Source organism: Ornithorhynchus anatinus, chromosome 13, assembly GCF_004115215.2.
Source record: "Ornithorhynchus anatinus isolate Pmale09 chromosome 13, mOrnAna1.pri.v4, whole genome shotgun sequence".
Classification (NCBI taxonomy): domain Eukaryota; kingdom Metazoa; phylum Chordata; class Mammalia; order Monotremata; family Ornithorhynchidae; genus Ornithorhynchus; species Ornithorhynchus anatinus.
This window is the reverse complement of record NC_041740.1, coordinates 40,646,199-40,666,199: the sequence shown is the minus strand read 5'-3', so window position 1 is coordinate 40,666,199 and position 20,001 is coordinate 40,646,199. Positions and strand designations below refer to the sequence as shown.

At 59.7% G+C, this 20,001-nt stretch overlaps 2 protein-coding genes across 3 annotated transcripts in view; one reads left to right on the top strand and one right to left on the bottom strand.

The window, feature by feature from the left end:
* The window catches only part of EIF2AK4 (eukaryotic translation initiation factor 2 alpha kinase 4), a 36,953-nt gene extending 21,503 nt beyond the window's left edge, over window positions 1–15,450 (top strand). For both annotated transcript variants that reach the window (XM_029078020.1, XM_007662018.3), the window contains 25 exons: window positions 111–233; window positions 1,195–1,299; window positions 1,403–1,460; window positions 2,487–2,566; window positions 2,880–2,981; window positions 4,258–4,311; window positions 4,985–5,221; window positions 5,686–5,761; window positions 6,160–6,281; window positions 6,875–6,924; window positions 7,381–7,549; window positions 8,409–8,525; window positions 8,725–8,790; window positions 9,400–9,570; window positions 10,313–10,447; window positions 10,561–10,668; window positions 11,400–11,528; window positions 11,867–11,953; window positions 12,056–12,168; window positions 12,479–12,537; window positions 13,278–13,375; window positions 14,102–14,170; window positions 14,454–14,498; window positions 14,927–15,045; window positions 15,221–15,450. In XM_029078020.1, the coding sequence (XP_028933853.1) occupies window positions 111–233; window positions 1,195–1,299; window positions 1,403–1,460; window positions 2,487–2,566; window positions 2,880–2,981; window positions 4,258–4,311; window positions 4,985–5,221; window positions 5,686–5,761; window positions 6,160–6,281; window positions 6,875–6,924; window positions 7,381–7,549; window positions 8,409–8,525; window positions 8,725–8,790; window positions 9,400–9,570; window positions 10,313–10,447; window positions 10,561–10,668; window positions 11,400–11,528; window positions 11,867–11,953; window positions 12,056–12,168; window positions 12,479–12,537; window positions 13,278–13,375; window positions 14,102–14,170; window positions 14,454–14,498; window positions 14,927–15,045; window positions 15,221–15,278 (2,550 nt within the window). In that variant the 3' untranslated portion in view covers window positions 15,279–15,450. The remainder of the gene's footprint in view (window positions 1–110; window positions 234–1,194; window positions 1,300–1,402; window positions 1,461–2,486; window positions 2,567–2,879; window positions 2,982–4,257; window positions 4,312–4,984; window positions 5,222–5,685; window positions 5,762–6,159; window positions 6,282–6,874; window positions 6,925–7,380; window positions 7,550–8,408; window positions 8,526–8,724; window positions 8,791–9,399; window positions 9,571–10,312; window positions 10,448–10,560; window positions 10,669–11,399; window positions 11,529–11,866; window positions 11,954–12,055; window positions 12,169–12,478; window positions 12,538–13,277; window positions 13,376–14,101; window positions 14,171–14,453; window positions 14,499–14,926; window positions 15,046–15,220) is intronic.
* Window positions 15,451–15,719: 269 nt separating this feature from the next.
* SRP14 (signal recognition particle 14) lies at window positions 15,720–19,668 on the bottom strand. Its single transcript, XM_029078037.2, has 5 exons — window positions 19,591–19,668; window positions 18,442–18,514; window positions 16,691–16,803; window positions 16,203–16,235; window positions 15,720–16,082 (listed from the first exon to the last, which is right to left on the bottom strand). Exons 1-5 carry the CDS (start codon window positions 19,612–19,614, stop codon window positions 15,993–15,995), a joined length of 333 nt encoding a protein of 110 aa, XP_028933870.1. The 5' UTR covers window positions 19,615–19,668; the 3' UTR covers window positions 15,720–15,992.
* Between the last annotated feature and the right edge of the window lie 333 nt (window positions 19,669–20,001).

Genomic DNA, 20,001 nt, shown 5'->3' with positions numbered 1-20,001 from the left:
GGACAGCGCTTAACAATCTGATAATAATAATAATAATAATTGAACAGAGTCTAGATGATGCCCCTGGGCTGCGCCCACGGCTCTGACCTTTTCCCCCCTCCTGTTCACAGATGGAGTATTGTGAGAAGAGCACCCTCCGGGACACCATCGACCAGGGCCTGTACCAAGATCCTGTCCGACTCTGGAGGCTTTTCCGGGAAATCCTGGACGGATTAACGTACATCCATGAGAAAGTCAGTGGTCCCACTGATGCCATTTACCTTCGGGGGACCAGTTGCTCCTGCTGGGCCCATTCCGTTCCCGGGTGTGGGTCCTGGGGGAAAGTGCAGGGGAACTTTGAGATGCCCAAATTGGGAGGGTTCTCCCGGGGAGAGGAGGAACTCCTATCCCCCACCAGACGGAGGGCCAGAGTGGTTCGGTAAGTAGCATTAATAGTATTTATTGAGCGCTTACTGTGGGCAGAGCGCTTTTCAGTGCCGGGAGAGAATACACAGGTGGGAATTAGACATAGTCCCTGCCCTCAGTGGCGGCTTCCAATCTAAGAAATCTCATCTTAACAAGTACTGGAGTATTATTATTAATACTACTAATAATAAGAGCCTCAGAGAAATAATAAGAGCCTCGGAGATGGGGCCATGAAGACCAAGACATTGGCTAGCAGCATGGCCTAGTGGAAAGAGCACAGGCCTGGAAATCAGAGCACTTAGGTTCCAATCCCGGCTCCGCCACTTGTCTGCTGCGTGACCTTGGGGAAGCCACTTCACTTCTGTGCCTCGGTTACCTCATTTGTAAAATGGGGATTAAGACTGTGAGCCCCACGTGGGACTGTATCCATCCTGATTATCTCTTATCTACCCCAGCTGTTAGTACAGTGTGTGCCACGTAGTAAGCATTTGATAAATACCGTAGAAAAAAATTGGTGCAGTTGCCAATGAAAGCAAAGGATGAGGTCAAGGTGGAGAAAGGGCAAGAAAACCTGATGACTTTCGCCGCCCCCAAACTAGACTCCGATTGCCCCAGGGCAGCGCGAATCTTACTTTCGAAGCCCATCTCTGTCACCGGTCGTGCGGCCTGGGTCTCTGTGGATCGCGGTGCCGTCCGCACAGCCGGAGAAGCCGACCACCCCTTTTCCGCCCCAGAGGCGCAAGCTGTGCAAGGCCGTCATTTCATCCTCCCAACTTTTCTTTCCCGCAGGGGATGATTCACAGGGATTTGAAGCCGGTGAACATTTTTTTGGATAGCGACGACCATGTGAAAATCGGGGACTTTGGCTTGGCCACGGACCACCCGTTCTCCACGGTGAGTCTTCGGATTCCAAGGGAAGTCCAGAAACCAGCACTGTCCCCCGGCTCCCCCACGGCGTGACTTCAGACTTCGGGAATTTGGTTCTTTTCCACCGTAGGCAGAAGCCAAAGGGGAAGATGGGGCGGGCGATCGACTGATCAAGTCGGACCCTTCAGGTAACGGTGGAAATGCCTCTCGTCCCTGGGGAGCCGACGTCCAGGGAGCCAATTCTCTCCCGGAAACGGGGGGGACCCGAAAGGGGAAGCCAGACTGGGAGCAGACGCTGATGAAATTTTCTCTCCGTGTGCTGGGGGATTAGCCCCATTACATTGCTCTGTCTGCAGCAGGTGCCCAATACAGTGCCCTTCCTACAGCAGGTGTTCAATATAATGCTCTGTACACAGGCATCCAGTACGGAACTTTTCCTATAGCGGGTATTAAGAATAGTGCTCTATCCAGAGCTCTGTAACAGTACAGACTCATCGTCATCATCGGTGGTATTTATTGGGCGCTTACTGTTTGGAGGACACTGTATTAAGCGCTTTGGGAGGGTACGGTCTACCAGAGTTGGTAGGCCTGTCCCCTGCCAACAGTGAGCTTACGGTCTAGAGGGGGAGGCAGGCTTTAATATAAATAATTTCTAATATACAGATATATACGTAAGCGATAATAATAATGTTGGTATTGGTTAAGCGCCTACTATGTGCCGAGCACCGTTCTCAGCGCTGGGGTAGACACAGGGGAATCGGGTTGTCCCACGTGGGGCTCGCAGGCTTCATCCCCATTTTAGAGATGAGGTAACTGAGGCACCGAGAAGTTAAGTGACTTGCCCAAAGTCACCCAGCTGACAAGTGGCCGCGCTGGGATTCAGCGAATATCACATGTCTGAAGGTCACAGATCCAAGCGTCCTTCCTATAGCACTTGCTCAGTATAGTGCTGTGTATGGTGGCTTCCAGTACAGTACTCTCCCGAGTGCTGAGTGCTGTGCACTGCGCGCAGTAAGCGCTCAATAAATAATGAATGCCCTTCCTTCAGTGGGTGCTTAGAACAGTGCTCACAGCAGGCATTCAGTAGATACTGTTATTTGATTGGCTCATCCTACTGTTGGGTGGCGGTGGGTCGTTTCCTCGCCACCAGCCTCCGCCACCCCCGGGGAGGGTCTGGCACTAAAAGGCGTCTTCCTCTGACCTTGTCCGGACAGGCAACCTGACGGGGATGGTGGGCACGGCGCTCTATGTGAGCCCGGAGGTTCAGGGCAGCACCAGGTCGGCGTACAACCAGGTAATCAGCTCGGCGCTAAGCACTGGGGTGGACTCAAGCTCATCAGCTCGGCTAGAGTCCCTGCATGGGGCTCACGGTCGAAGGGGGAGGGAGAACAGGCATCGAGGCCCCTTCTTCCAGGTGAAGAAACAGAAGCCCAGAGAAATTCAGCGACTTGCTCGTGACTGCGTTGCGGGGGGAAGCCGGGGGGCGGCACGGGACCCGGGCCCGGGGGCAGGAAGCTCGGTCAGACGCAGCCTCCCGGAAAATGGAAGTCTGGGAAGATCGGCCCGGGCCAAAGAGGGCATTTGTGATTCTCCTCCTCCTCCCGTAGAAAGTGGATCTGTTCAGCCTCGGCATCATCTTCTTTGAGATGTGCTATCGGCCCATGGCCACGGCGTCGGAGCGGATCTTCGTCCTCGGCCGACTCAGAGAGGTAGGTAGCGGCGATGGCCGCCCTCGGGGGCCCTCTCCTCCAAGGCGCCCTCTCCCTGGGGACGGGCTTTGTCGGGCGGAGCCGGGGCAGAGGTTTGGGTTCTGGGTTGAGCCCCGAGGAGAAGTTCTGCCTCCGGGAAGCTCCAGGAAGGGGGCGGGTGAATTGTGGTGACTGGGGGAGGGGGTGTCCACTTAGGGGCTGCTACCCTGGTGCCCGGGGAGGGGGAGTCTCGAAGCCTAGGCGACGGCGGGCAGCGACATTTTAATGGCCGGCGTGGAGCTACCGTAATCGGAGGGGCCGATAGGCCTGACCCTACTCCGGGCAGCTGGACTGGCACCAGGAAACCGAGCCAGGCCCCCTCCAAGTGGGAGGATTTCATTTCTTGGTTGGTTATGGTATCGGTGGAGAAGCCTACACCACGGTGCGAGACGGCGTCCTGCCTGACAGTGTCCCACCAGGACCGAAAGGACTCAAAATGACTGCCCTTTGGCTCTTCACTCTACGAAACCCGGCCTCTCCTCATCCCCGTCTCCTTTCTCCTCCCTGGCCTCGAAAAGCAGCACCTAGGCTCGTCCGGGACCCCTGGCTGCTCCGGCTCTGTGCCTTCTGGGGTCAGGGGCCTTGCCTCGGCCTGGAGAGTCTGCAAACACTCTCCCTCCCGTGCAGTCAGCTCGGCTGCCGGACACCTCCCTCCGTTCTCCCCCAGGACATAAAATCATTAGCTTGTTCCCTCCGCAGCTCGGCCTCTCTGCGCCCGTCGCGGGCCACGCGGGGTCGAGGAGCCGCTGCATCTGCCTCAGTCGGTCAGCCTCCCGGCCCGTTGCCGGCGGCGCTGGCTAGCACGACCTTCTTTACCAGAGAGATCGGGTTTCCCGCTGGGTCTTCGTTGGGAGGGGCTGCCGTTCGTCGGGAGGTTTGGATGTTTTTAAAGTCAAAGCCCACAAGGCCCAGAGCCTCTCTCTCCGAAATCAGGACAGATGCTTCGGCTGTTAAGGTTTAAAATGCTCGGCACTCTCCAGACCACAAGAGTCATAGGAGCCTAGCATCTCCCTGATTCACCGTTTGGGAACTCCGCAAGAGTCTGAGAGTCGTCAGGTTGTGGGGAGGGCTCAGCCAGTGCTTAGTACAGTGCCTAACACATAGCGCTTTTCAAGAAAAAATTTTTTAAAAAGGTGTTGATGCGGCCGGTCTGAGCCCGTCTGACAAAGACACATCCGGTGGCTTGCCGGAGTTTGACTGGCTTCCTCTGCTAATTGGAATGTCGTTTCCCCTCCAGCCTACTTCTCCCAAGTTTCCAGAAGATTTTGACGACGGGAAGCACGCGAAGCAGGTGATTTTCCCGAGGTTTTAATTGCCAGGTCTTCGCTCTTAGGTCTGTCTCTGTCGACAGCCCCTCCCCACCGTTCCGTTCCAGAGGGGAGAGGAAAATCGTAGGCGAAGGCAGGGGATGAAAACATTAGGAAACATTCTCTCAGAGTTCCTCAGAGCGGGGCCGAGGAGGGGAGCGACAGACCGCAGCTGGCCCAGTGGCTTCCGGTCCAGTTCCGACCCAGAGATTGAGGCGGTGGGAGGGTTTGACCCTCTGCCCTCTAGACTCTAAGCTCCTCGTGGTCGGGGGACGTTTCTACCGACTCGGTTGCATCGTACTCTCCCGGCGACTTAGTGCAGTTCTCTGTACACGGTAAGCGATCAGCAGATACCATTGATTGATTAGCTGGGGTTTCAACCCGGGAGGCCGGCGAGCGGGAGAGAATACAACTCGGACCTGGGGCTGGAAGAAAAGAATGTCCTCTAAGTTGTGCTTTTGATAAATAGGGTGATAAAGATATATACAGTTGAGCAGACGAGTACAGTGCTGAGGGGGGTCACTAATAATAGAGATCTTAGATGAAGAAACTGAGGCACAGAGAAGTTTGACGACAGGGAGTTTGATGAGGGGAGCCCTCGACCGCGAGCCCCGGGACCACCGCGGCGGCAGCGGGGCGCTTGGCTCTCGTTGGCAGAAAGCGGTCGTCTCCTGGCTCCTGAACCACGACCCGGCCAAGCGGCCGACGGCCATGGAGCTGCTGAAGAGCGAGCTGCTGCCCCCGCCTCAGCTGGAGGAGTCGGAGCTGCACGAGGTCCTGCACCACACGCTGGCCAACCCCGACGGCAAGGCCTACCGGACCGTGCTGGCGCGCCTCTTCGCCCAGCGCGTCTCGCCCGCCATCGACTACACCTACGACAGCGACGTCCTTAAGGTGGGTGCGTGGGCCGCCGGGGTCCCCCCCGGGCTCGGCCAAGAGTGATGAATTTCTCAGGGAGAACATCGCCCCGCTGCCCCTCATTCTGCGGTTGGTTCTGGAGCCACCGGCGTTCGGAGGGAGACTGCGGGGCCAGGGCCGCCCGGACAGCAGCATTGGCCCGCCCTCTCCACCGTCCTCCACCATCCCCTCCGTGGTCCAGCTCTGTGCCGTGGTACCACCACCGGTCCGGACGAACCTGCTGGTTCTCCACCCCCAGTCTCCCTCCCCGTTGGTCAACCCCGAACCCACCCCGGCTCCCCGGCGCCTGGGCCTGGGGGAGCCCAGGAGCCAGGCTGGGGACTCGCGGAGGTCTTCCGGCCCTCCGACTTGGCAGCCAGCCCTGCGGGGCCCCGGACAGGCAGCCGAAGCGCGTCTCCCCTTCGGAGAGGGTGTCGACGGCGTCGGCGGTTGTGTTGCAGGGCAGCTTCTCAATCCGCGCAGCTAAGATCCAGCAGCATGTGTGCGAGACCGTCGCTCGCATCTTTAAGAGACACGGTAAAGTGTTCTCCGATCCCATCTCCTCCTCTGCACCGAACCATTCTGTCTGGCTGTTGTCAGGCAGGGGTGGGGCCCGACAGGACACTCCAATAGCCCCAACTCCCTCCTCTTCCTCCCCATCATCCCCCTGGGGCGTGGTGACAACTAAGATGGGAGGGCAAAGGCCCAGCCTCCAATCTCACACCGCCCATCAGCTTCTGGAGGAGTGGCTTTAAGGGGCTCCGGGTCTGCTGTTCGGTGGAAGAAGGTGACCGAGCCGCGCCCCCCCCCCCCCCCCCCCCCCCCCCGATCCCGAGTTGGCTTCCCCACGCTCTCGCGGCCCCCGGGACCGGGCACCGAACCTGCGGGTGCCAGGGGGCCAGCGGGTGATCGGGGGCTCTGCCTGTCTGGCGTAGGAGCGGTGGAGCTGCCCACCCCCCTGCTGTTGCCCCGCAACAGGCAGATCTACGAGCATAACGAGGCGGCCTTGTTCATGGACCCCAGCGGCACGCTGGTGATGCTCCCCTATGACCTCAGGGTGAGTTTCCCACCCGCTGACCCACAGAAAACTGCTTGGAGGGATTTATCACCGCACACCTACTACAACGGAGCCTGGGCTGGGCATCTAGTGTGTGCAGAGCTACGCGACAGGTGCCCGGTGTATGCAGAATGCCGTGCTGGACGCCAGCTTTATGCTTAACTGGCAGGGCAGAGTACCTCGGCCCTGCTACGTGGGCAGTAGAAAACTCGACAGGGCAAAAGTTCACCAGCTTTGGTTGTTTGGGCTTATAGCTACAGTGCCTGGCACACAGTAAGCACTTAAAAATTATTATTATTATATGGTATTTAAACGCTTACTATGTGCCAGGCACTGGGGTGAATACAAGCAAATCAGATTGGACAGGGTCCCTGTCCCACATGGGGCTCAAAATCTTAAATCTCCATTTTATAGATAAGGGACCTGAGGCACAGAGAAGTGAAGTGACTTGCCCTCTGTCACACAGTAGACAAGGGGCAAAGTCGGGATTAGGACCCCGTGACTTTCTGACTCCCAGGCCCTTGCTCCATCCGCTACGCCATGCTGCTTCTCCGCTTATCATTCTCAGAGCTCTTTGTGGATTTATTTTGCAGATCCCTTTTGCCAGATATGTGGCAAGAAATAACATCTCAAACCTGAAACGGTAAGGAACCGGGTGTTAGTATGGCCTAGTGGAGCGAGCACAGGACTGAGCTGAACCAGTGTCCTCATTTTCCCGGTCCCTGCCAGTCCTGAGTCTCAAAGTGAGATGGCGCATACGAAAGGGCTTTGGGAAGACCGGAAAAGGGCCATCTCGGGGCCTGGTTTGACACCTTCCGGTAAGCTGTCGAGGGGACAGGGGCCACGGGCCTCATGAGAGATGGTGTCTGGTGTCATGGGGTCGCCCGTTGGCAGACGGAGTTACTCTAGAACCACCGTCCCCCAGTTCTCCTCTTGAGACCCTGAGACCCTACCGGTTGCCGTCACCTGCCTGGTCAGAGGTCACACTGGGCATCAGAATGCAGGGCCCAAGCACCTGGAACTGGCACCCCATCTCCGCTCTGCCCAGTTCCCCTTCCCAAGAAGCGATAACCTTGGAAACGCGGGCTCTCCCCTCCAGGTACTGCATAGAGCGGGTCTTCCGACCCCGCAAGCTAGATCGATGCCACCCCAAGGAGTTACTGGAATGCGCGTTCGACGTCGTCACTTGCACGGCCAGCAGCTTCTTGCCCGTCACTGAAGTCATCTACACCATCTATGAGATCATCCAAGAGTTTCCAGGGCTGCAGGTCCTTTCCTCCCGGCCTGTCTTCCCCAACTTCCTTGAACCCTCCCCCACTATTTTCCTTGGCCACGTGCATGCTTTCTTTCTCGCCTCTCCTCCCACCGCCCAATTCCTCCCCTCCCTTTCTCCTTTTCTCCCTCTCCCCCTCTTTCCCTCCTGAATGCTGAAGTGTAACTCAGACTCTCCTCCTTGGTAAATTTAGGGAGCAATAGGGAAACAGGAAGTTGCTTCTCAAGTTTTAAGCAGCAGAAACCCTGGACTGAGGAAAAGGTTCAGGAAAGGCCTGAAGGTCTTCCCCTGGGGGGTAATGGTGGCGTAAGGTCCCGGCACCAGATTACCCCGGCCAAGGGCATGCAGAGAGAGAGAGAGGATGAGCCCCAAAGAGGGTACTGGTGGGCAGTGGGGGGTACCATGAGTAGCAGGATCGGGTGGTAGACGCCACGGGCTTCCAGAAATGTCCCTGCCGGATTTCCCAGACCATTTCTGACCTAGCCGGCGTACCCCTGTGCCACACAGGCGGCTGCCCGGGCAGCTAGCTCAAGAGGCTGTGTGAATTCTCCCCAGACCCCATGGCCCTTCGCAGAGTTGCTACCCCTGCCGCTGACCTGCCCCAGCGGCCAGAAGGGCCCCCACAGCTACTGCCCCAGGGAGCGTCTGCCTCCCCGAGACAGCGCTTGGCGGCGGGAACTTTCTCCCGGCTCCCCGACGCTGTCCAGACGAGGAGTCTGGGGTCTCTGCTGTCAGTCGGAGGCCAGAGCCCCCACGGAGGAGCCGGCCGGGGTCCGGCCCAGGGGAAGGAGGGCAGGCCTGGGGCTTTGGAGGGGGTCAGGCGTCACCTTACTTGTCTTCCCCCGTACGGGTAGGAGAGAAACTACAATGTCTTCCTGAACCACACAGCCCTGCTCAGGGCCATCCTCCTGCACTGCGGGGTCCCGGAGGACAAGCTCGGTCAAGTCTACGTCATCCTGAACGACGCGGTGGTGAGCGCCCCTGCCCTGCCCGGGGAGGACGCGGGGCGGCCGGGATGGGCAGCGGCAACGCCCGGCCCCTCGAGGCCCCCGCGGCGCGTTCTTACCGAACCTCACACGGTAGCACTCGCCGAGGGTACCTGGGCTCCGACCCGGTCTCGTAGCCGCCCGGCGGGGTGAGTCTGAACGGGGCCTTTCGGGCTTTGCCTAGACGGAGAGGCTGACCCGGCGAGAAGTGGAAGCCAAGTTCTGCAACCTCTCCCTGTCTCCCAACAGCGTGAGTAGTTGGATCCCGCAGGCGGGAGCGGGGGCCCAACAGTACCTTCCCTCTGGGGCCAGGCCGCCCTTCAAGCGGCTCCGACGCCCTGGCCGCCCACCGGCTCGGGCCTGGCCGGGGTGGAAAGGGCGCGGGCTACCCCGGCCTGCCGTGTTCTGTGCCCTGCCCCTTGCCAATTTCCGCCTCTGCCCCCTCTTCACGCCGGCAGCGCACAGCACCCCAGGTCCGAGGGGTGCGACGACGTCCCGTATAGTCAGCGCCGGGCAGGTAGAGATTTAGCATTGTGCTTGGCACGCCGGCCGTGCTTCATCGGGACCGTCGTTTAGTAATAATTATATGAACGTTACACAGATAATAATAATAACAAAAGGAACCCATAACCCGTTTTCCCGGCCCGGAGGAGAAGAGAGGTTTAGGGGGCGGCGAGGGGACTGGGTCACCCAACCGCCGGGGCACACCCTGCAGCGAGAGGTGTTAACTCAGCCGATGGCCCCGTGTGGGGGGACCGGCTGGCCCCGGGGGAGGCAGAAGCTCGGCCGTTTGCCGGGCCGCAGCGGGGAGCCCGAGGGCCCCGGGTGCCAGACCGAGAAGGGGCCGTTTGGTTTCCAGCTGCGTCGGCTGTACACGTTCATCGAGCAGAAGGGAGACTTGCGGGACCTGAGCCGGACCCTTAACCAGGTGGCCACCCAGAAAAGCGGGGTGGCCCAGCTGGTGAAGCATGGCGTGAAGGATCTGGAGGAGGTCGTGGGGCTCCTGAAGAAGCTCGGAGTAAAACTGCAGGTGCGGGGCCGCCGGGGGCCCGGTCTCTTGACGACAGTATGATGCTGGCGGTCGGTCTCCTCCGGAGAGCTGGCCGGGGTAGAGAGGGACCTGTTCCGTCACCCTGCCCCGGGACAGGGTCCCCGGAGAAGCATGCTGTGCTCCTGGTTGGGGTGCCGTGGTGGGGATGGCAGTTGCTGAGTGGCCCCTGGGTGCAGTGCGCTGGACTAAACGCTGGGGAGACCCGGGAGGAACGCGGGACTCATCCCCTGTCCACGGAGAGCTTATGCTCTCAACTGGAGAGAAAGAGAACTATCAAAAAGATAGATTGGCCCCCGTGAATTGAGCAGGGGTTCCCTGATCGATCAGTGGTATTTATTGAGCACTTGCTGTGGGCAGAACACTGTACTAAGCGCTTGGGAGAGTCCAACCGAGTTGGTAGATATGTTCCCAGCCCGCAACGGGCCTACGGTCTCCAGTTGCCCCGTGGTCAGGAATCGATCCAACGGATTTGAGCGTCTACTGTATGCTGAGCTCTGTACCAGTTGCCCGCTGCGTGCCGAGTGTTGTATTGAGCACCTGGGGCTCCCAGGGGCACAGAGGTTCCCACCCTGGCCCCACGCCCACCTGCCAGCATCCAGGGGAACGTCCGCCCTCGAGCGGAGCTCTGGGTTGGCGCTGGCCCGGTCCCCGACAGCAGACCCCCGGCGCCCGGACGGATCGGCGGGGAAGCGGTGGTCTCAGAGCGCCCCTGGTTTCCCAGGTGTCTGTGAACCTGGGCCTGGTGTACAAGGTCCAGCAACACCACGGCGTGATCTTCCAGTTCGTGGCGTTCATCAAGCGCCGACAGAAGACGGTGCCCGAGATCCTGGCGGCCGGCGGCAGATACGACCACCTGGTGGGCAGCGGCCCCACGGGCACCCCTCCGCCCCGTCCTCCCCACCACCACCGAGGGAGGGTCTCGCTCCCGGCCCGCCTCCCCTCACTGCCGGGGCCGCTCTCGTCCCACAGATCCCCCAGTTCCGAGGCCCCCAGGCCCTGGGACCGGTCCCCTCCGCCATCGGGGTCAGCGTGGCCATCGATCGGATGGCCGCTGTCGTCGCCAGCATGGAGGAGTCGGTAAGTGCCGGCTCTCGCCGCCGCCTGGGAGTGTTCGGGACGGGGTGCTGCCCCCTCTAAGGGCGCTCAGTAAATACTCTTCCCGCCCTGCGCTGCCAGGGCTTCCGCCGGAGTTACTCAGTGCCGAGGGTCCGCTGACTGAGCAGACTGGCTCGGTCTGCTGACTGGCTGGCCTCAGTTATGAGGAGAAGAAGAAGAAGAACGATAATTATGGTACTTATTAAGCACTTACTCCGTGCCAAGCAGTGTTTTAAGCACTGGGGCAGATACAAGCTAATCAGATTGTACCCAGTCCCTGGCCCACATGGGCTCTCAGTCTAAGTAGGGAGGAGTAGGATGTAATTCCCATTTTACGAATGAGTTAACTGAGGCACCGAGAAGTTAAGTGACTTACTCAAGGTCACACAGCAGGAACGGGGGCGGGGCGGGCAATCCCCTGATCCAGCTCAGTTGGTGCCCTTGCCCCTAGGGACCCCGAAGTCAGGATTGCCCCACCGCTAAAAATGCCACCGAGAAACCAGTGTTTCCCCTGGGGTGACTCCGGGGGACTCCATCTGCATCCGTGGGCTAGAAACGGAGTTCGGAGGGGATGCCAGTCGTCAAAGAGCACGGTGGACGGTGTAATCTTGGGGGGCTACGGATGTGATCGGGGATGGGGGTCCCTCCCTGTGGCGGCCCCGGGGGGCATTCCGGTGCCCCGCCCAAACCGAGCTCCTCCATGCCCGGCCCAGGTCACCGTGAGCTCCTGCGACCTCCTGGTCGTGAGTGCCGGCCAGCTGTCCATGCCGAGGGCCATCGGCATCACCCAGAAACTTTGGACGGCGGGCATCGCGGCCGACATCATGTACGACTGGTCCCAGGTGAGGAGACGGCGGCAGGCGGCCGTCACGTTTCTCGTCCCCCCGATTGGCTCCCCTTCCCCGGAGCGGCCGGTCCTTCCCCCGTCGTCCGGTCCTTTACACTCGGGTCACGGCGGGGTCGGCGGCACGACGGTCGGCATCGTGCTCCCGGCCCGCGCCCAGCTTCTGCCCTTCGGGCCCGTTCCCCTACCCTCCCCGGACCCATCCGTGTTTCCGCGGAAGGGGCAGGGCAGCTTCCGCGGCGAAAGACAGCTTGGGCCGCCCCCCCCGAGCGCAGCAGCTTCGGACACGGGCAGCACGCGGCCGCACCCGGCTGACGTCTTTTCCTCCCTTGCCAGTCCCAGGAGGAGCTGCAGCTGCACTGCAGGCTCCACGAGATCTCCTTCGCGGCCCTGGTCTCCGACAAGGAGGGGAGCTACGTGAAGGTGAGAGCGGCTCCGGGGGTGACCTTGCGGGCAGAGGGTCAGGCGCTGGACTTCCCGCTCGGGAGCCCCCTCATGGCCCTACCCCCGGCCCCCCGCTTCCAGGTGAAGCACTTCGAGAAGGAGCGGCAGACGGAGAAGCGGGTGCTGGAGTCCGACCTCGTCGACCACGTGACCCAGAGGCTGAGGACAAGAGTGTGCGATGAAAGAAGTCTCAGGTAGGTCTGGCGGGGAACGTTGCGGGGGGGGCATTGCGGGGCAGCAGAAGGATCAGAGGACATGGGTTCTAATCCCGGCTCCGCCACTTGTCTGCTGTGTGACCTTGGACAAGTCACTTCTCTGTGCCTGTTACCTCATCTGGCAAATGGGGATTGAGACTCTGAGCCCCACATGGGACAGGGACTGCGTCCAACCCAATGTGCTGGTATTCACCCCAGAGCTCAGTACAGTGCCTAGCGCATAGTAAGCACTTAACGAATGCCACGATCATCATCATTATTATTATTGCCCCTGTCTGCTTGTTCCTAGGGAAGCACCCGACAGCCTGGTGGGACAGAATGTGAAGGGACCGTCTTCGAACACCTCAGGTACGGCCCGGCACCAGCACACCAGACCCCCATCGTGACCGTCCCCGGGCCTTGCTCTGCGCCACAGTGTGGAGCGGAGGCGGAGGAGAGCGTGTCAGGTGTGGGGTGTGGAGCCCCGGGGGGGAACCCGTGGCCAGGGATCAGTTTCCCCTACCACCGCTCCTTCTAGAGGGTGCAGTGGAGGCTCCCTGAAGGAAGGCATGTCTCCTCCAAGAGGCCTTCCTTGCTTAAGCTCTCATTTCCTCTTCCCCCCACTCCCTTCCGCGTCACCCTTGCACTAGGATTTGCTCCTTTATCCAACCCTCCCTCGGCATCTGTGGATATATCCGTCACTGATTCATCTGTATTAGTGTCTGTCTCCCCTTCTAGACTAGACTTTAAGCTCACTGGGGGCAGGAAACCTATTTACCAACTCTGTTATACGCTCCCAAGTGCGTAGTACAGTGCTCTGCACACAGTAAGCAGTCACTAAATAGGGTGGATTGATTGATTGATAGGAGGCAGGCCCTGGGCTCTATCCGGTCTGTGGCCCTGGTGGCGGATTGGGGGGGGGGGTGTGGCCAAGGGTTGGGGGGCTGCTCTTAGCCCTGTCCCTGTTCCGGGCCAACTGGGCGGGCAAGGGAAGGGGGCGTTGGCGTGAACGACTCCCTAGGGTAGACAGTGACCCAAGCCGAGGGGCCGGGGTGGGGGCAGCCCGTCGTGGCCCAGCTGCCCAGAGCCCAACCCTGCCTCTGTTTCAGGTCTATTTGAGATCCACGGCACCACGGTCGTGCCCAGCGTGAGCATCCTGGCGCCCGAGAAGCTGTCGGCCAGCGCCAGGCGCCGCTGCGAGACTCAGGTGCAGCCTGGGGGTGGGGGCCGGAGCCGCCCGTTACCTTCCCCCTTCCCTCTGGAGAAGCAGCACGGCCCAGGGGATAGAGCACGGGCCCGGGAGTCAGTAGGTCATGGGTTCCGTTCCCGGCTCCGCCACTTGTCTGCCGTGTGACCTCGGCATTTCTCGGTGCCTCCGTTACCTCATCTGTAAAACGGGATTAAGTGTGGACTGTGTCCAACCCAATTTGCTTGTATTCCATCCCCAGCGCTTAGTACATAGCCCATAGTAAGCACTTAACAGAAACCACAATTATCATTACTGTTTATCATTACCTGACCCGGGCCGGACCGCCCCCCCCCCCCGGCAGGAGGGCTTCTCCTACGGGCTCCGCGGTCAAAAATCACATGCTCCCAGAGGGCCGGCCGTGTCTTCCCTTCTCTCCTGAGCCCCCCCGACACACTCAAACATACCTAGGCCTGAGGACCCCCAACCCGAGTTCCTGCCCTGTAGGCAACCACGCGCATTTGAAGGCGGAGCGCTGAACCTGCTCCCGTGAGGGCTTTGAGATCTCCCTTCCTCCAAGGCCTCCAAAACCAGCCGTCCACCTGCCCGGGAGATTCTGGATGGGGCCTGCTGGCTCCTGCCCCTCCTCCGCTGGCGGGTGCAAGGGAGGGAGGGGTGTTGTGATGGATGTCGGCCTTAGGGCGGGGGGCCCAGCCCACCACCCTGATCGCCAGCCTCTCCTCACAGGTACAAGCCAGGCTCCAGTCCTCACTGGCCAACCTGCACCAGAAAAGCAGTGAGATCGAAATTCTGGCCGTGAGTATCGCGGGGTCACTGACCCCAGCCGGGGGGCTGGAGGGTGCCCCCCTCTCAGGAAAGGCGGTTGTCTGCCCCTCCCCGGGATGGTCTCCTTCTCTGGGTGAAGCCAAGCACGGGACCCACCAGAGGAAGGGAGAGACCCTCCACTTAGCCTGCACGGCAGGGGCCACGGGGCTGGGGGATGTGGGCAGCTCGGCACCGACGTGCGCTCGGTACGGTGCTGTGCACACGGTAAGCGCTCAGACTCAACTGAATGCATGACATGCGTGTGTCTTCCCAGGTGGACCTGCCAAAGGAAACCATCTTACAGTTTTTAACTCTGGAGGTGAGTCGGGGTGCGCGTCCACGTGTCCCCGCGTGGTCCCTGAGCCCCCAAACCAGGGCAGTGTCTTTTGACCACTGGCCAGGCTCAGAGTGCAAAGGGCAGCAGATGGCATCAGCCGGACCCAGCCCTTCTAGTGGCGAGCGAGCCGCCCTCTGCCAACTACCAGCCCCAGTCAACAGCCTGTGAGCCAGGAGCAGGCCTGGCCTAGTCTAGGAACTCGGACCCAGGTCCTGGGCCTCCGCTGACCACCCGAGGTTGCGGGGTGGTCTCCCGTCCACCTCCCCCCCGACCCCATTCTGGGCCCCTGCAGGGCCCAGCCGGCCGCCACGCAGTTCTGCCCCCGGCTCCTACCCTCGGCCCACGGGCGGTAACGAACCAGCAGGCGCGGTAGCCACCCCCAGCTCGTTCACTCCTCTCCCCTCCCACAGTGGGACGCGGACGAACAGGCCTTCAACACCACCGTGAAGCAGCTGCTGTCCCGCCTGCCCAAACAACGCTACCTCAAGCTCGTCTGTGACGAAATCTACAGCATCAAGATGGAAAAAAAGTGAGGGAGCCGGGCGCCGGGGGCGGAGCCGCGGACTTTCCCCAGGGGGCCCGGGTCCAGCCCCACGCTGCCCGTGCCAGTTGGCTCCAGAGGAAGCCGGGGCCTGCTGCTCTGTTGTCCCGTGGAGCATAAAAGGGAACTGAGCCTCCCCCTCCTCCTCTTCTTTCCCCCGCAGGGTTTCGGTGCTGTTCCTGTATAGCTACCGAGACGATTATTACCGCATCTTGTTTTAGAGGACAACGCCGGCAGGGCTCCAGAACGGGGCCCTTGGAGCCATCCCCCCGTCACCCGCCCAGAGGAAGGCGGAAAAGCCGACCCAGCCGAACCCCACGGACTGTCTGGGGGGTCTGTAAGATAAGGCCAGCGAGCTTTTTTGAACTACGGAGTAAACCTTTTCGGTCAAGTGCCGCCTTGCCCGTGTCGGGGATGGGGTGAAAAACCTCTCCTTCGGGGACGGGGGCGAGAGAAAGGGATGTGAGAGCCGAGCGGTCCCCATCCACCCGTTCTTGAAGAGGGTGGAAACGGGAGCACGCACCTCCCTCCCTCCCTCCCATTTCGGCTGGGGCCCCCTGCCCGATCCCTCAGCCCCAGGATGGAGTTTCCAGCTTGGCTGGAGCGCTGGGGGCCGCCCGCCGCCCCCATACATCCCACCGCCACAAGAAGAAACGTCACCGTAATGGCTAGAGGAATTTAATACCGTGATAACGTGGGGGCCAGGGGTGTGTTGCAGCCCCGTGTGTGACCAGCACAGGCTCCCCTCACCTGTGAGCCCCTTCACTGGGATGGAATGAAGAGACTGGATCTCCCCCCCTACTCCCAAACCGTGCCCTCACCCCCTCCCCACCCCCCACCCCCGCTCAGAACCCAAGCTGCGAGGGGACCCCGGCCCCTGAAGTCCATTTTGCCATTCCCACACTCTGGGCAGGAAGGGGCGGGGGCCGGGCCCCTCACTGGGTGGCTTTGCTCTTCTTGTTTTTGCTCTTCTTGTCCCGTTTCTTCAGCCCATCCATGTTGGCTCTCAGCAGATTGGAATAGGCCTGGGACAGACAGCACCGTTTCAGAGGAATAGCCGGGGGTTTGGGGGGAGCCAGGGGAGATGGGGCAGTATCCCCGGGGGGAAGCGATGGTCAGCCCCACCCTTAGCACCAAACACTCACCATCTGGAACTTATTCACTTCTTTGGAGCTCACCTGCCCAGAGGAAAACAAAGGGCACCATTACCCGTGCTGAGATCACAGCCTTCTCCCTGGTCACCAAGCCTGCCTCCTCAGTAGCCGAAGGGACAGAGCGGAGCAAAAAGAGTACCTCTTTCCCAAGGGCAGTCATCCGGACCCATTCCCGGCCCGCTACTGGGGACCGGACTCCAGCTAGGCCAGACCTCCTGGGATCTCTAGGACTTGCAGCGGCCTTCCCCCACCCTCCAACGGGGGAAGAACTGTGGTGAGCTCATCGATACTTCAATAATTTCACCCTCCATCTCTCCTCCACGACCTGGTCTGGATCATCAGCCTGACCAGTAAAACAGCAATGGGATTACGTGTCTAAGCTCCTTGAGGGCAAGGGATGCTGTCTTCTAGTAATAGAGTACGTTCCTCAGCACATCCCGCCCGCCCCGGGGAGGGGAACGCAGTCCCGACAGCCTCACCACAGTGCTGATCTTCTTCTTCCCGTCCGTCGCTCGCAGCAGACACTTGTTGTCGGCCGGCTCGAAGCCCTCCGCGTAGCCCTTCCGGGGAACGGGTTTCGTCCGACCGTCATCTGCAGGGAGACGCGGGCCCGTCATCCTGTCTCCCCGCCTAGACCGGAGGCTCCTCGAGGGCAGCGAGCGCAGCTCTTGCCTCTGGAGCTTAGAGGGCACAACCCCCTGTAGGCACCCAACGGCTAGTCCCGAGTGCTTTTTGAGCACTTACTGTGTACAAAGGACTGTACTAAATGCTTGGGGAAATACCAACTTGGTAGACACGTTCTCTGACCACTGGGTGCTTAAGGGGTGGGTCCATCCCATCTCCGATCCTTCCTCACCCAGGGCTCCCACCTGGCCTTCCTCCTTGATTAGAAGGACCCTTCAATGGTATTTATCGAGCGCTTACTGTGTGCAGAGCATTGTACACACCAGCCCCCTGAAAGCCCACCTCCCCACAGCCTCCCCTTACGTCCTTAAATATTTGCCATTAATTACCCATTAACAGATTTCGGCCTTCCGGATTTTTGTTAGTAGCTTGTGCCCACGTGCCGCCTCTGTTCGATAGGAAGCACCCGGGGACAAAGGCTATTCTGAGCGTTTTATATAGTGCTCTGCACACGGCAGAGAACTGTACTGTATTAATAATCGTAATGTGGGTATTCGTTGAGCGCTTACTATGGGCCGAGCGCTGTTCTAAGCGCTGGGGGAGACAGAGGGGAATCAGGTTGTCCCACGTGGGGCTCACAGTCTTCATCCCCATTTTACAGATGAGGTCACTGAGGCCCCGAGAAGTGAAGTGACTTGCCCAAAGTCACACAGCTGACAAGTGGCCGAGCCGGGATTCGAACCCATGACCTCTGACTCCAAAGCCCGGGCTCTTTCCACTGAGCCACGCTGCTTCTCTAAGCGCGTGGGAGAGTATAATATAAAGCCGGTAGGCACGTTCCAGGTTTAAGAAGCAGCGTGGCCTACTGGATAGAGCACGGGTCTGCGAGTCGGAAGGATGTGGGTTCTAATCCTGACTCCACCATTTATCTGCCGTGTGACCCTGGGCAAGTCACTTCTCTAGGCCTCAGTTACCACATCTGCAAAGTGGGGATAAAGACTGGGAGCCCCCTGTGGGGCAGGGACTGTGTCCAACCTGATTTGCTTGTATCCACCCCGGCGCTTAATAGGGTGCCTTGTACGTAGTAAGCGCTGAACAAATACCCCAATTACCATTATTGGTCTACAGAGAATAAGTGCCCCTCACTGATCGACAGGAGCCACTGATTGCTTTTACACAAGGGCTGAAACGAGCCCGTCGTGAGCAGGGATTGTCTCTCTATTGCTGTACCGAACATTCCAAGCGCTCAGTACAGTGCCCTGCACACAGGAAGGGCTCAATAAATGCGATTGAATGAATGTCCGGCTCAAGCACCACGGCCCCATTTCGTTGGCTGGGCTGTGGTGGGGGAGGAGGGTGCTGGGGCCCAAACGGATTTGGGGGGAACGGGCGGGAGGGCGGGAGCAGCGGCCCCGCGCGGGATCAAGGGTCATTCATTCGATCGTATTTATTGAGCCCTTACCGTGTACGGAGCACTGTACTAAGCGCTTGGAATGAACAACTCACCAACAGACAGACACCATCCCTGCCCGACAACGGGCTCACGGTCTAAAAGGGGGAGACGGCAAAACAGAAGAGGTAGCCGGGGGTCAGGGGGGGTCCTTACACTTCTTCAGGGTGATAAACACGCTGCCCGACGACCGGCACTTCTGGAAGAGCCTCGTCAGCTCCGTCAGGAACTGGAAGACAAGACCCGCGGCCCGGTCATTCATTCACTCAGTCACTCGATCCTATTTAGTGGGCGCTTACTGTCCGCAGAGCGCTGTACCGGGCGCTCGGCAACTACAATACACCAATAAAGAGAGACAATTCCTGACCACAACAGGCTTACAGTCTAGAGGGAGGGAAGACACCTTCATCCACTCATTCAATCGTATTTATTGAGCACTTACTGTGTGCAGAGCACTGTCCTAAGCGCTTGGAAAGGACAATGCAGCGACAAAGAGAGACAATCGCCGCCCACAACAAGCTTGCAGTCCAGATGGAGGGGAGACAATCAATCGTAATTATTGGGCGCTTACTGTGTGCGCAGAGCCCTGTACTAAGCGCTTGGAAAGTACAATGCAAGCGACAAAGAGAGACAACCCCCGCCCACAACAAGCTTACAGTCCAGATGGAGGGGAGACATTCAATCGATCGTAATGATTGAGCGCTTACTGTGTGTGCAGAGCACTGTCCTAAGCGCTTGGAAAGTACAATGCTGCGACAACGAGACAATCCCTGCCCACAACAAGCTGACAATCCAGATGGAGGGAAGACATTCATTCAATCGTAATGACTGAGCGCTTACTGTGTGTGCAGAGCACTGCCCTAAGCGCTTGGAAAGTACCATGCAGCGACAGAGAGAGGCGACCCCTGCCCACAACAAGCTTACAATCCAGATGGAGGGGTGACAGAAATGCATTCAATCATTCAATCGGATTTACTGAGCGCCTACTGGGTGCAGAGCACTGTCCTACGCGCTGAGAAAGTACAATGCAACCTCAGTTCCCTCATCTGTCAAAGGAGGATGAAGACCGTGAGCCCCACATCCTGACGACCTTGTGCCCCCCCCCCACCCCCAGCGCTTAGACCAGTGCTTGGCACAGAGTAAGCGCTTAACAAAATGCCATTATTATGATTATTATTAAGAAAGAGAGACAATCCCTGCTCACAGTGGGCTCCTACTCTTGGGGGGGGGGGGAAGCAAAGACAGCAAAAGAAGTAAAGGGTCAAAGGGGTTGGGCCTCAGTTTCCCCCAGGCCCTTAGCCCTACCTGCTCGCTCTCCAGCAGGACCATGGCTGCAGCGGCTCCAGCTCCCTCCGCCGGAAATGACGCCCCGGCGGAGGCGGGACTTCCGCTCCCCTTCCGCCCGCCTCTTCCCCCTCCTTCCGCCCTGCCGGCCCGCTCCCTCTGGCGCCCCCTCGCGGCCCGGAGGAGCAGCGGCGTCCTCCCCTCCGAAAAAAAAAATCCCCTGCGCTTTGGCGCCCCCTCCCGGCCTGAAGGAGGAACGGCGCGGACTTGCCCGTCCCAGCCGGAGCCTCTTCCTGCCGCCCCTCTGCAAGCCAAGCGGGGCGGGATCATCATCATCCTCATCAATCATCATCATCATCATCATCATAATAAATAATGTTGGCATTTGTTAAGCGCTTACTATGTCCCCTGTGCTTACTAGGGGAAGCAGGG